Genomic DNA, 12,350 nt, shown 5'->3' with positions numbered 1-12,350 from the left:
TCATTCAGAGTTCCATTTCCATGACCATCTGTAGTTTTATGGATTCTAAGTGAGAGAGAATGAAAAGAGTTGGACAATTGAGTATACAAGGGCCAAACAATAATGCTAGGAACAGGTAGTAAACCCTTGATTTAGGCCTAAATTTTAGAAAATTGAGAATATGATATTCGTTCCCTTAACTACGTAGTCTGTTTAAGAATACCTTGTGTTCTCATATGTATTTTAAAACGGATGTTGACATATATATAGTAGGAAGGGCCATTCTATGATCAGTTACCATGTGAATCACTGAATTTAGTGACCTTTGTATATTTTGGTCTGCAGGTGATTAAATTGACATAAATCCTGAGCTAATGCCTGACCAAATAAATAGGGACTCTCTCCAAAGCCCTAGGTAAACAGTCCAATCTGATCATAAAGGACCCTAGTGGCATTTGCTGAGAAATATTTGTCTCCAAACTGCTAGGTTGTGTAGCTTCTAATGCTGAGTGTGTCTGACTCAAAAAAAGCATTACATTCTTCCATGATAAATTAAAGGTTTATGTCCATCCCTGAAAAACATCTATGTGCTTGTTAGGGTTATCTGAAAACTTTCCTAAAGTTATCTTAATTTGTCTTAAGTCGTATATGGAAGATGATATCTGGACACAGGTGGGTCCAAACTCTCCCCCTGTCACTGCCTGGAGAGGACAAATGGTAGTCAGGGAGCTTGTGTGGCTGAGTTCCCCTTGAGGCTTGGTGGGACTAGTCCTTCTGGGGGTCCTAGATAAGGGGAACAAGATGGGCTATTAGGCTCCGTCACCCACTTAGGGGTTTCTCGCTCTCTGGTATTGCTTTGGATCAATGCTGTTAAGAGCAACGGTTTAATTTTGTATTGTTGATACAATTTTTTATTGTTTCTTAAAGCAAAGAAAGCCTGAATACGTGAAATCTCTGACCTATATGGCAATGAGTTTTTAAACAATTTTTCAAAATATTTGTAACATCTTAATGTCATATGAATACATATGTGATTTCTATTGATGATAAAAGTCACAATAGTACTAGTACTATTATGGTCTGTTGCCTACATTTATTATAGAAGGAATGCTAAGATAAAGATGTAATTGACAGACCCTTTCAAGGTGGTAGTATGAAATGAATACTTGCGTTCCATTTCCAGCTTCACTAGCATATTCTGAGACTCAGCTGGGTTTGTGTCCATGTGTGGGCTTATGTTGAAACTCATAGACTAGACAGAAAATAGCAGGGCTGCAGACCTCAGCTGGCATTGTGGCGGTGGCTGGTGATGTCAGTCCCCTCAGCTTTTGACTTTGTTGTGCTGTGCTACTTCCCAAATAACTTCTAAGACCTGCTGAAAGATTGAGAAACTTGGAATTTACTAGTACTTCCATAGGAAGAAACGACATCCAGATCACAGTGACCTGCTTGCTCTAAGGAAGTCACCTTCTTTATCTGATTGTGGAAGTCAGTGGTTGGGTTATCAACAAAAGGCATTAAGCTTATAGGGTAAAATGTATGAGAAGCAAGGCTTAGGTTATACACCATTCCTCTAGGCTCTTGGATAAGGGCATTGCTGGTGCAGATAGTTTAAAACAAATATATATGCCAGGCATTGACAACTAAAACTGGAATAAAACTTAAATGTCAAACAGAAGTGATTTCCTCACATTGACAGAGCCGTGAGGTTGACTTTCGAACAGGTTTTGTCAAAGCGTAACCTTCAGTGAACACACCCACTAGCAAGAGTCATAAGTCACCTGCACCTTTTTGTAGGGTAGTGTTGGACACCATTTATAGCTCTGTGAATGCTTAGGGGCACATAAACTGTAGGTACAGCTGTTTTCAATATATCTGACCAGGTTTCAGTTCTTTGAGAGCTGTTTCAGAAGCTAAACCACGAGCATATGGAATCAGGACTGTGTTTGTTAAAAATCTGGTATGGCTTTTATATGCTTTGCTGTTATATGGGTAAGGACTCATCTATTGATAAAACTTTAGAGGGATGTGTGAGTAACAGTAGTAGATGATAAAAGAATTCAGGGTCACATGTTTTATTTGCTGGGAGGCCCTTGCAGCTCTCTCCTATGAAGTATTTCAAATGGTTCTTTACTGGAACTTTATGTTTCTCGCTCTCTGGTATTGCTATTCTATAATATTTTCATTAACAGCAATAAAATCTTAGTCAAAACTTACCTCAGTTTTGAGCTTTTGATACTCTGAATGGGATTTTAAGGAGAAGCTGTAAAAAATTGAAAATACATATATCCCTCAGGGTATGTCTGCTTGTACGGTGCTTTTTATATTAATTACAAAATCGTAAGCCTTTAAAAAAGTAATATAAGCATAGGATAAAGCAAATTTAAAATAGTAGTAAAAAGATAGAAAATGAGAAATAATGGTTCCCTTCTCATCTCACATCCCAAACTAAACCCCAGTTTCTGTCCTCAAATATTAACAGTTTTATGACTTTTTCTAAAAAGTATTATGCATGTGCCTGCATGTCTTATGTATATACTTTTATATAAAGTATACACAAATGAGATTATACAAACACACTGCTTTGCATTTTTGTTTCCTTCAAAAATTATCGTTGCCGAAACTGGTTTGGCTCAGCGGTAGAGCGTTGGTCTGCGGACTGAAAGGTCCCAGGTTTGATTCCGGCCAAGGGCATGTACATTGGTTGCAGGCACATCCCCAGTAGGGGGTGTGCAAGAGGCAGCTGGTTGATGTTTCTCTCTCATCGATGTTTCTAGCTCTCTATCTCTCTCCCTTCCTCTCTGTAAGAAAATCAATAAAATATATATTTTTTAAAAAATTATTGTGGAGTTCTTGCCATACCCACACACACAGACCCATCTCATTGTTTTTAAGGCCCACTGCATGGGCATCCACTATGACAATTTACTTAAGCAATCTTCTACTAATGAATATTCATGTTGTTTTTAGTTTTTCTACATTTAAAAAAATCTTCAGAGAATATATTGTTATAAACACTTTCGTATATTTACAGAAAGGTATTACCAAGTAGTTTCCTAGAAGTACAATTCCTGGGTACTTTATGTATAGGCACATAAAGTTTTAACAATATAACTACTGCCCTCCAATATGATTGAATCAGTTTATATTTCCACCAACAATGTTATGGGTGCTTGCTTCATATACCTGTCAATTCTGGCATCATTGAATCTTTTAAAACATTTGCCAATCTAGTGGATCAAGAATATACCATTGTGGCCGAAACCAGTTTGGCTCAGTGGATAGAGCGTCAGCCTGCAGACTGAAAGGTCCCGGGTTCGATTCCGGTCAAGGGCCGTACCTTGGTTGCGGGCACATCCTCAGTGGGGGGTGTGCAAGAGGCAGCTGGTCGATGTTTCTCTCTCATTGATGTTTCTAACTCTCTATCCCTCTCAATTCCTCTCTGTGTAAAATCAATAAAATATATTGAGAAAAAAAAGAATATACCATTGTGGTTTTGATTTACATTCCTTAAATTAGAAGCAAAGTAGAGCATCTTTTCATTTACTTATGGAATAAGGGCGGAGGGAAGCTCATTGGTGGGGCTACGCGCTGAGTGCACCTCATTTACTTATGGAATATTTGTACTTGGTTTTCTGTGAATTGCCTATTTATCATTTCTTGCCTATCTTTCTTTTGATGTTGCCTTTTTCTACTTTTGTGTTCAGCAAATAGCAAGTTCCTACTACCTGGTGAGCACTGTGCTTGGACTAGAGCTCTAACAGTGAGGAAGCACCACTTCCTTTGCCCTTTTGGAGCTTAGGGTGTACTGGGAGACAGACATTATTAGAGCAAGTGAGAGAAGAGACAGGCTTGGACTTGGGGTGGGAGAAGACTGCTGAGGAGCTGACAACCAGAGAACAAACAGAAGAAAAATAAACATCATACAATTTCACTTATATGTGGAATCTAATGAACAAAATAAACAAACAAAATAGAAATAGACTCATAGATACAAAGGAAAGGAGGGTTGAGGGATGGGTGAAAAATGTGAAGGGATTAAACAACAACAATAACAACAAAACACCAAAAAAACTCATAGACACAGACAATAGTATTGTGATTACCAGAGTGAAGGGAGTGAGGGAAGGTAAGAATGGATAAAAGGGGGATAAATGGTGATGGAATAAGACTTGGCTTGGAGTGGTGAAAACACAATACAATATTATAGGTGATGTATTATAGAATTTTATACCTAAAACTTATATAATTTTATTAACCAATGTCACCCCAGCAAGTTCAACTTTTTAAAAAGTAAAGGGGATAAAAAGAACAAATGGGACTGGAGGCTCAAGGAAGTATGTCTGGAAGAAAGCACAGCATTTTGGAGGGAACATGATGTGTTAGATGAGCTAAAAGAAGGCCAGCGAGCAGAGCACAGAGATAACAGTGATACAAGATGAGGTTGGACCACATCACCTATGGCCCTGGCTTCATTAATGATTGGAGGTTTTCCCTAGAGAAAGAGAAAACCATTGAAGGATTTTGAGCTGTAGTTAGTGACCAAATCTGAATTCTAAAAAGAAGGGAAACAGAAAGACTAAGCTGAAGGTTTTTGAGTTAGTGCAGATAAGCCCTGATAGTAGCTTGGCACTTGATATGGTGATGGGCAAGGAGAGAAGCAGATTGGTTCAAGAAATATGGAGGACAAATAAATTTTGATGGTGGATGGATAGAGGTGATAAAGAAGGGAGGAAGTGTCCAGGATCCACATGTCTAAGGATTCATATGTTTCTAATTAGATGGTGTACCATTTACTGAAACAAGAAACACTGGTAGATTTAGGGATGAATTCAGTATTAGACAACACATCTGAGTGAAGCTGTCAAGTAGGCAAATAGACACAAAAATCTGGGAGCAAGGGAAAAGTCTGGATTGGAAACATAAATTTGAAAGTCACTGGACATAGTAATTAAAGCCATGGACATGAGTACAATGGCCCAGGAATCCCTGAAGAATGCTAATATTTAATAGCCCAGTAGAGAAGGATGATATAGAAAGGAAAAACAGAAGTCTGAGAGCAGGTGGAAAGCAAGCCAAGTGTGGTGTCCCAGAAACCAGTGAAAGAGTGTTTCAAATAGGATGGAGTGGTCAATAGTGCCAAATGTTGCTGAGATGTCTAGTAAGAGGTGGCTACAAAGTTTCAATTATAGAAGATAAATAAATCCCAACAATGATGGCTGAGCTATGGAGCTGGAGCAAGCAGGAGTCTTGGATTTCCCCTGGTCTTCACTCAAGGTTACAAAGTTTCAATTATAGAAAATAGATAAATCCCAGATACCTGCTTCCAGCCTATGCTTGGGTTGCTGGGGAGCATGGCCAGCCTGCAAACCACCACAGGCTCCTCACTCAGGCTAGCCCACACCCAAGGGAACCCCCACCCTGATATGGGACACCCTTTAGGGCAAACCAGCCGGCCCCCACCCATGCACCAGGCCTCTATCCTATCTAATAAAAGAATAATATGAAAATTGACCATCACTCCAACACACAAGATGGCTGTCCCCATGTGGACACAAGATGGCTGCCACAAGATGGCCAGCAGGGGAGGGCTGTTGGGAGGGACCAGGCCTGCAAGGAAGGGAAGTTGGGGGGACCCAGGCCTGCAGGGGAGGGCAGTTAGGGGTGACCAGGCTGGCAGGGGAAGGCAGTTAGGGGCAATCAGGCTGGCAGGGGAGCAGTTAGACATCAATCAGGCTGTCAGGGGAGTGGTTAGGGGGTGATAAGATTGGCAGGCAGAAGTGGTTAGAGGCAATCAGGAAGGCAGGCAGGTGAGTAGTTGGGATCCAGCAGTCCTGGATTGCAAGAGGAATGTCAGATTGCCCGGGATGGGGCCTAAAGGGGCAGTCAGACACCCCTTGAAGGGTCCCAGACTGGAGAGGGTGCTGAGGGACACACACACCCCATGCATGAATTTTGTGCACCAGGCCTCTAGTTCATTAATAAATGGAAAATAAACTGAGACTTCACCTTAGTGGTGGGGATTAGGGCCAACAAGAGTATGCAGGCTCCATCAAAAAGGGGCAGTCCTCCATAGCTCTAACTTATTGCTGCCTCAAGGAAATGGAGCCAATGTTAACATGTTTTCTTATTTTGCAAAACAAGGTAATACTCTAAATTTTTCATGTGAAATTTCCCAATTATTAAATTTATGTTAAATTATATTTAAAAAATAATAACACGAAGGCCAAATTAAGCCCATCTGCAGGCCAAAATCCACTACTGAACTGCCAATGTGCAACCTCTCACCTCAATAATGGGATATAACAATTTCCCCTAACCTAACCACTCTTGCCCTTTATTTCTATGGTGGAAGCGATCGAAGTTGAAGAGGTGATGAAGCCCAAAGGGATGTGATCTAGATACCTCATTCTGCTCCAATGCCTAGATCAGTACCTGGCACATAGTGGATCCTGATGAAAAACTTAATGAAGCAATAAGTCAGTAATGGGCAGCCAGTTCAATTCCTTGGGCTAACCTGAGAAACTGTGTCATTTCTCTTGACAGCTTTGCGAAGTCGTTCTGGCCGCTCCATCATCAACGGGAACTGGGCAATTGACAGGCCGGGAAAATATGAGGGTGGAGGGACGATGTTCACCTACAAGCGTCCAAATGAGATTTCAAGCACTGCTGGAGAGTCCTTTCTGGCTGAAGGTCCCACTAACGAGATCTTGGATGTTTATGTGAGTTTGTATGTTTCTGTTCTTGGGATAGTTTATCTTGTTGCTTCTAAGTACCACACTTAGAACAAATAAGCAACAAATCATTGCCCATGCTCAGAATGACCATCTGAGCGAAGTCGCTGGAGGTGCCCTTACATCTCAGCCTTCATCTTCACCATTCACCCTGAATGTGCCCAGCTCACAGAAACCTTAAACTCTACCAGATGCTTAGAACCCTCTGAGTTTATTGACCCAGTAAAACCAATTTTACTTGTTGAACCAAATCAGAGGCAAAACATATCCTTTATTTCATGAGCATTGGATCTCCTCCAGGCCCTTGCCTCCTAATGCTAATTTGGCATGTTTTCTTTTTATGGTAAAGGAAAGCAAATGCCTAAATCAAGACAAGACCGCTCACAGTTCCCAGCCCTCTTCAAATTCTGTTAAAGCAGATGAAGACAGGAGAACTCCAGAGTGCTCCAGATGACCCAATAAAGTGCAAAGTCGCAATACAGAGTTTACTAGGCATTCCCTGATTCACAGGGAACTTCAACTTACTTAACAAGAAAATCAATTATAAAGACACAAGTTAAAAACGGTCCTTGTTTTTGAAAGAAACACTAGAATCCAGTCTTCTTTAAAACATTAGGAAATAAAAGGTGACAGAAATAAAAGCTTGAAATTGGGTTTTATGATAGAAATAATGAGCTTGCTTATAGATATGCATTCTCTTACAACCTCCCAAACCAGTACATGTATGCATTAAGGTTTATATATATTACTTCTCCAAATATAAATTTACATGTTTGTTCCTCTCGGGCCTAGTAGCTCATGGACTGGAAACTATAAAGAAAGCCTTGTGATAGATATTCTTTTACACTGTCCGATGGGTTGTTGGACTCTGAGTAGGTTTAGAATGGCATCAGGGATAAAAAGCCATATTGTTAAAGGACCACTGTGGGTGGTCTAGGACGTAGTAGCCAACAATAATTTTCTAAATGTGACAAGGTTTATATTGGCAGAATGCTCACACAGCTCAAGAGGCATGGAAGAGAAAGAGTTTCCAGCCACAAACCAATTGTCGAATTGTGTGAAAGGAGAAGTAAATGAGGGGATGAAGGGTAGACCACAGGAACCTGAGGTCATAACACTGTCTCTCAGGACTCTGTGTGCACCACCATGGTTTCTGAGTGTACGAAATCCACCGGGTGATGTATAAAATGGAGGCCTCATTGCACGTGCAGGGAAGACATAAGAGATAAAGGCATAAATGGACATAATAGACATATTCAGGAAACAAACTGCTTGAAGCATAAAAGACTTAAGAGATCATCTGTGATTCCAACTTCTTCTCCAGATGAAGAAAAAAAAAAAAACTGAGATTAAGGGACTTGATCTAGGTTACACAGCTGGTCAACAAGAGAGCCCCTGTATAAAGCAGTAGAGACAGAAATACCAGAAGGTAGCAGTGTCTCCTTGCCTGACTCAATTTAGTCAGGAAATCCTGCTTCTGCTGGTGAACTGAGCCCATCGCCCTGCTGCCCACCAGTAAAGCCATGGGCATTTGTGCTCCAGGACCAATAGAGAGGGATTTATTTTGCTGGACCATGCTGATTTATTTTTTTCTTTTGCCCCAGAAAAGTCTCATTCCTGACCTGCACAGCCCTATGCAGTTTGCTGTTCTACTTTTGTCATCAGTTCCTAAGAGAATATGACCTAGGGACAGTTACTTCCCTTATACCTGTTTTCCTGACCCCATTTCTTTGTGGTCTAGAGCTTTCTATGGATGAGAAGGGGAGAAACCCAAGAGTCAAAGAAGAAGAGGCTGTGGGCAGGCCTTTCCTGAGCCAGCCTCACTGGCCAGGTAGAAAATGATGAGAGAACCTAAACTTGTATCCGGCTGGCTCTGCCAGAGATGGGCCCTTAGCTCGGCTCTCTTGCCACCTAATATTCAAACAGGTTCTCTGAAGTGTCAATATGTACCTGCTTGGACACTCTGAGAGCACTAAGCAAAATCACATTGCTCCCCTCTTTCTATTTGGAACTTATAAAATATTCACTTTCAGCCTAGTTTTCTTTTGAGTTTTTCATTCTTCTAAACCAAATAACAAAAAGCCATCTAGAAATAGCTTTGTTTAATCTGTCACAGGTTCACTGATATTATTAGATGTGAATCGAGCCCCTCACTTATAGATCCTGTCACTTATTCCACTGAACCCAATGGATGTGCGTGCCAGCCCAGTGACACTGACTTTTGTGTTGTCAGATGATACACCAGCAGCCTAACCCAGGAGTCCACTATGAGTACGTTATCATGGGGACTAATGCCATCAGCCCACAAGTGCCACCTCACAGGAGATCAGGTAAAATCCCCTGTTTTCTGCCAAGCACTCAGGTCATTTCTCTTTATTTATTTATTTTTAATTTTAGTTCAAATTCATTTCCTTTTTATTAAAGTTCAAGTTACCATTACATGATTTGGTTCTCAGTAATGGAAAACTTGTCCAAATAGGTAATATGTTATTATCAGTATTTCCAGGTGATTTTTACACTCTAGTATTATCAGTAAATCCTTGGAGAGCCTATTTCTAGGATTTATACTTTGTCAAAGTTCAGTTCCTCTGGAGTGAAGATTCCCAGTGCATTTAAATTTGGTCAAAGTTCCTGGATGACATAAGGGTAGGTTTTCTTATGCAGTCCTGCTTTGTCCTTAACAACCTCTAGGTTCTAACCACACTAGCAAAGTCATTTAACCATCTGCATACCTGCAAAGCAGAATCAATTATTTGGGGTTCTGGAGCCAGATCATAGCCAACAAGTATGTTCATCCCTTTATGCAATTCCCAGACATCAATACCTGGCTTGTTGAAGTATGTCACCCAGTGAGCTTCAAATTCCTCATCTGTCTCATGTGAACCATGGGAGTATTAGCCAACTGATAGCTCGGAGACAAGACAGGAGCCAGGCAGGGTACAAGAGGGCTCAATGGAGAGGGGTACCCAGCATGCCAAGACAAGGGGAGTGGAGGCTAAGGCTGAAAGTTGGAGCGTTTTCTTTTAAAGCCCCTTCCCTCTTCTGTGCAGTTACCCTTTCTCTCTAAATCAGAGTCAGTGGCCCTGAGGTCACCACTCATCTGAGCCTTTGCTGATTCAAAAAGAAGTGAACACCCTGGGTCTTTCTCTCCAGGTCCTCATTTTGAAATGCCTTATACTGGTTTCTTATTGTTGCCATAATAAATGGCTTCAAGCTTAGTGGCTCAAAACAACACAGACTTATTCCTTTACTGTTCTAACAGTCAGAAGGCCAACATGGGTTTGCTGAGCCAAAATCAAAGTATGGTTGCCATGTTCCCACAGAGGCTGTAGGAGAGAGTGTTTCCTTGCCATTTTTCCAGAAGCCACTTGCTTTCCTTGGTTCACAGCCCCTTCCTCAATCATCTAGGCCAGCTGAGCAGCCCTTCACATCTCTTTCTGGCTCTCACCCTCTGCTTCCGTCATCACATCTCTTTTCCTGACACTCACTCTCCTGCCTCTTTCTTATAAGGACTTTTATTGGGGCCACCCAGATAACCCAGGATAATCTCTCCACCTCAAAATCTCAATCATGTCTGCAAAGTCCCTTTTGCCATATAAGGTGATTAGGACACAGACATCTTCTGAGGTCTTTTTGCCAGTGCCTTTTCTATTAGCCCCCTTTTACTTCTGTTAACACTACATTGATCTATCAGAAAAGAATAATGAATTCACACTTAACAACCTGCCTCTTTCCTGGGGCTCTGCTGATAGACAGTGCAGGCAGCTTTTGTTTAGGAATGGCACACACTTGGGCTCTGCAGATGTTTCTTTGCTGAGTGCTAATGGGGCCCACCACCTGAATGGAGACTGTCTTTTCCATCTTTCAAACAGGAAGGTCTGCAGAAATATTAATGATGACAGTTGCTCATATTCTCTGGGACCTTGCTGTGTGCTAGACACTGCTGATCCCATCACATAAATTAACTCACCCAATTTTCACCAAAGTGCTCAGAGGAAAGTACTGTTATCAGCCTCGTTTTAATAATCAGGAACTGAAAGCTTATGGAGATTAGGTTCTTATCCAGATCCCATAGTGACTAGCCCTGTGCTTGTTATATACTGCCTAGGGGCAACCTGGTCCAACGCCTGTCCTACAGAGTGAGGGGACAGGTGTGAGACCTGGCACATCCATTCTTCTCTGGGCTGCCAATCAGATAATAAGGTTACATGATTGTCACTGGCCACTGGGAGACAACAGCCTGGCGTGTGTCAGACACATAGGGTACATGTGTTGTTCGAACTCCAAGTTAGCATACTCAATCCGACAGATTTTTTAAACCATTTCCAGGAGCAATACACAGTCTGAGAATCAAGTCCAGGGGGCAAACCAATGATGATTTATAAGGGCAATTGGACAGACTACTTGAAATCATATAGGATATTGATGTTTGATAACAAGTCTAATGGGTTTCACCTAACAGGTAGCATGGAGTTCTGGGGTCCATTGCCTGGGGCAGGGCAAGACCAGAAGGGGTCACTTGTAAAAAGTTGGTGAGGAAGGGCATTCTGGACCAGGCTTCATCCTCCATATCAAATGAGTTAGAAGGGAAGAGCCTGAATCCAACTCTGCCACTTTCTTGCTGGGCAACCTCAGGCAAGTCAGTAACTTCTCTGAACACATTTCTGTACTCAAAAACTACACTCAAAGGTTTGGTTTTGAGGGGGCAGGAAGTAGGGAACTTAATAAACTAGGCATCAATCCTAGTGCCCAGTACATACAAAGTACTCAAAAGTGTTTTTTTGCTGATAACATCTTGGACAGTCTCATTTATATCAACATGCCTGATTTTGTCTTTGTTATTTTTAATTTGCATGTTGTATTTTAAACCACGAAATTGTAAGTAGCCAATTAGATAAGAATGTATTGGTGAAGAGGCAAAGAAAGCCCTATGTTTTAACTTGATTTAACAGTAACTGTCGAATTTGCCTCCTTATTTTGTAACAAACTAATATTGCTTGGATAAATGTTGCCAAATTGTTGTCCAAAATTTGCATCTTATTTGCAGACTCCTTTACAGTGTATGAGAATGTGTTTTCAGAAACCTTCAGCAAGGAGTGTAGTGATTAAGCGTTTCCAAGGTCTCTAATCTTTATTATTAGGCAAATAGATTTTTTGTTGTTCTTATTTTCACATGTAGTTCTTTAATTATAAGTGAAGTTGGGCACTTTTATCTGACTTTTGTCAGCTTGTATTTCTTTTTGGATAAATTGTCTCTCCCTGGCTCTTGCTTACCTTTCCTACTTGAATGTTCATCTTTTTTCTTATTTGTTTTTTAAAATGTTTTAAATGTTAAAGAAATTTGTGTCTGCTTATTTTAAATATATGTGCTATGAATTAGAAGTGATCTCATGCTACCTGATTTAAAATGTTGAAGCAGTTTTCTCTTTATGACTCACCCTCCAAACTGAACTTCCTTCTGCGTGTACCCTGGCCTCTCTCAGGGAAGCCCTTCCAGGGCCAACTGCTCCCAGAGGGGAGGAGTCAAGAGGCAGGAGAAGAGAAGGAAAGGACTGAGAAGAAGGAAGACTTGCATGGTGGAGCACCAAAAATATTCACCTCAGAATCTGCACAGACCTTCTCAGCCAGGCGTCCAGA

General features: G+C 41.1%; 1 protein-coding gene across 1 annotated transcript in view; it reads left to right on the top strand.

Annotated features, from left to right (window-relative positions):
* Positions 1-12,350, top strand: part of THSD4 (thrombospondin type 1 domain containing 4) — a 691,206-nt gene that overhangs the window by 618,270 nt on the left and 60,586 nt on the right. Inside the window, exons 9-11 of the mRNA XM_084897723.1 lie at positions 6,526-6,701; positions 8,947-9,043; positions 12,197-12,350. The exon at positions 12,197-12,350 is cut by the window's right edge and continues 122 nt beyond it. Coding sequence (XP_084753849.1) covers positions 6,526-6,701; positions 8,947-9,043; positions 12,197-12,350 — 427 coding nt within the window. The remainder of the gene's footprint in view (positions 1-6,525; positions 6,702-8,946; positions 9,044-12,196) is intronic.

Source organism: Pipistrellus hanaki (assembly GCF_964339955.1).
Source record: "Pipistrellus hanaki genome assembly, chromosome: 1".
Taxonomy (NCBI): Eukaryota; Metazoa; Chordata; class Mammalia; order Chiroptera; family Vespertilionidae; genus Pipistrellus; species Pipistrellus hanaki.
The sequence above is the reverse complement of the archived record's forward strand: the minus strand, read 5'-3'. Positions and strand labels throughout refer to the sequence as shown.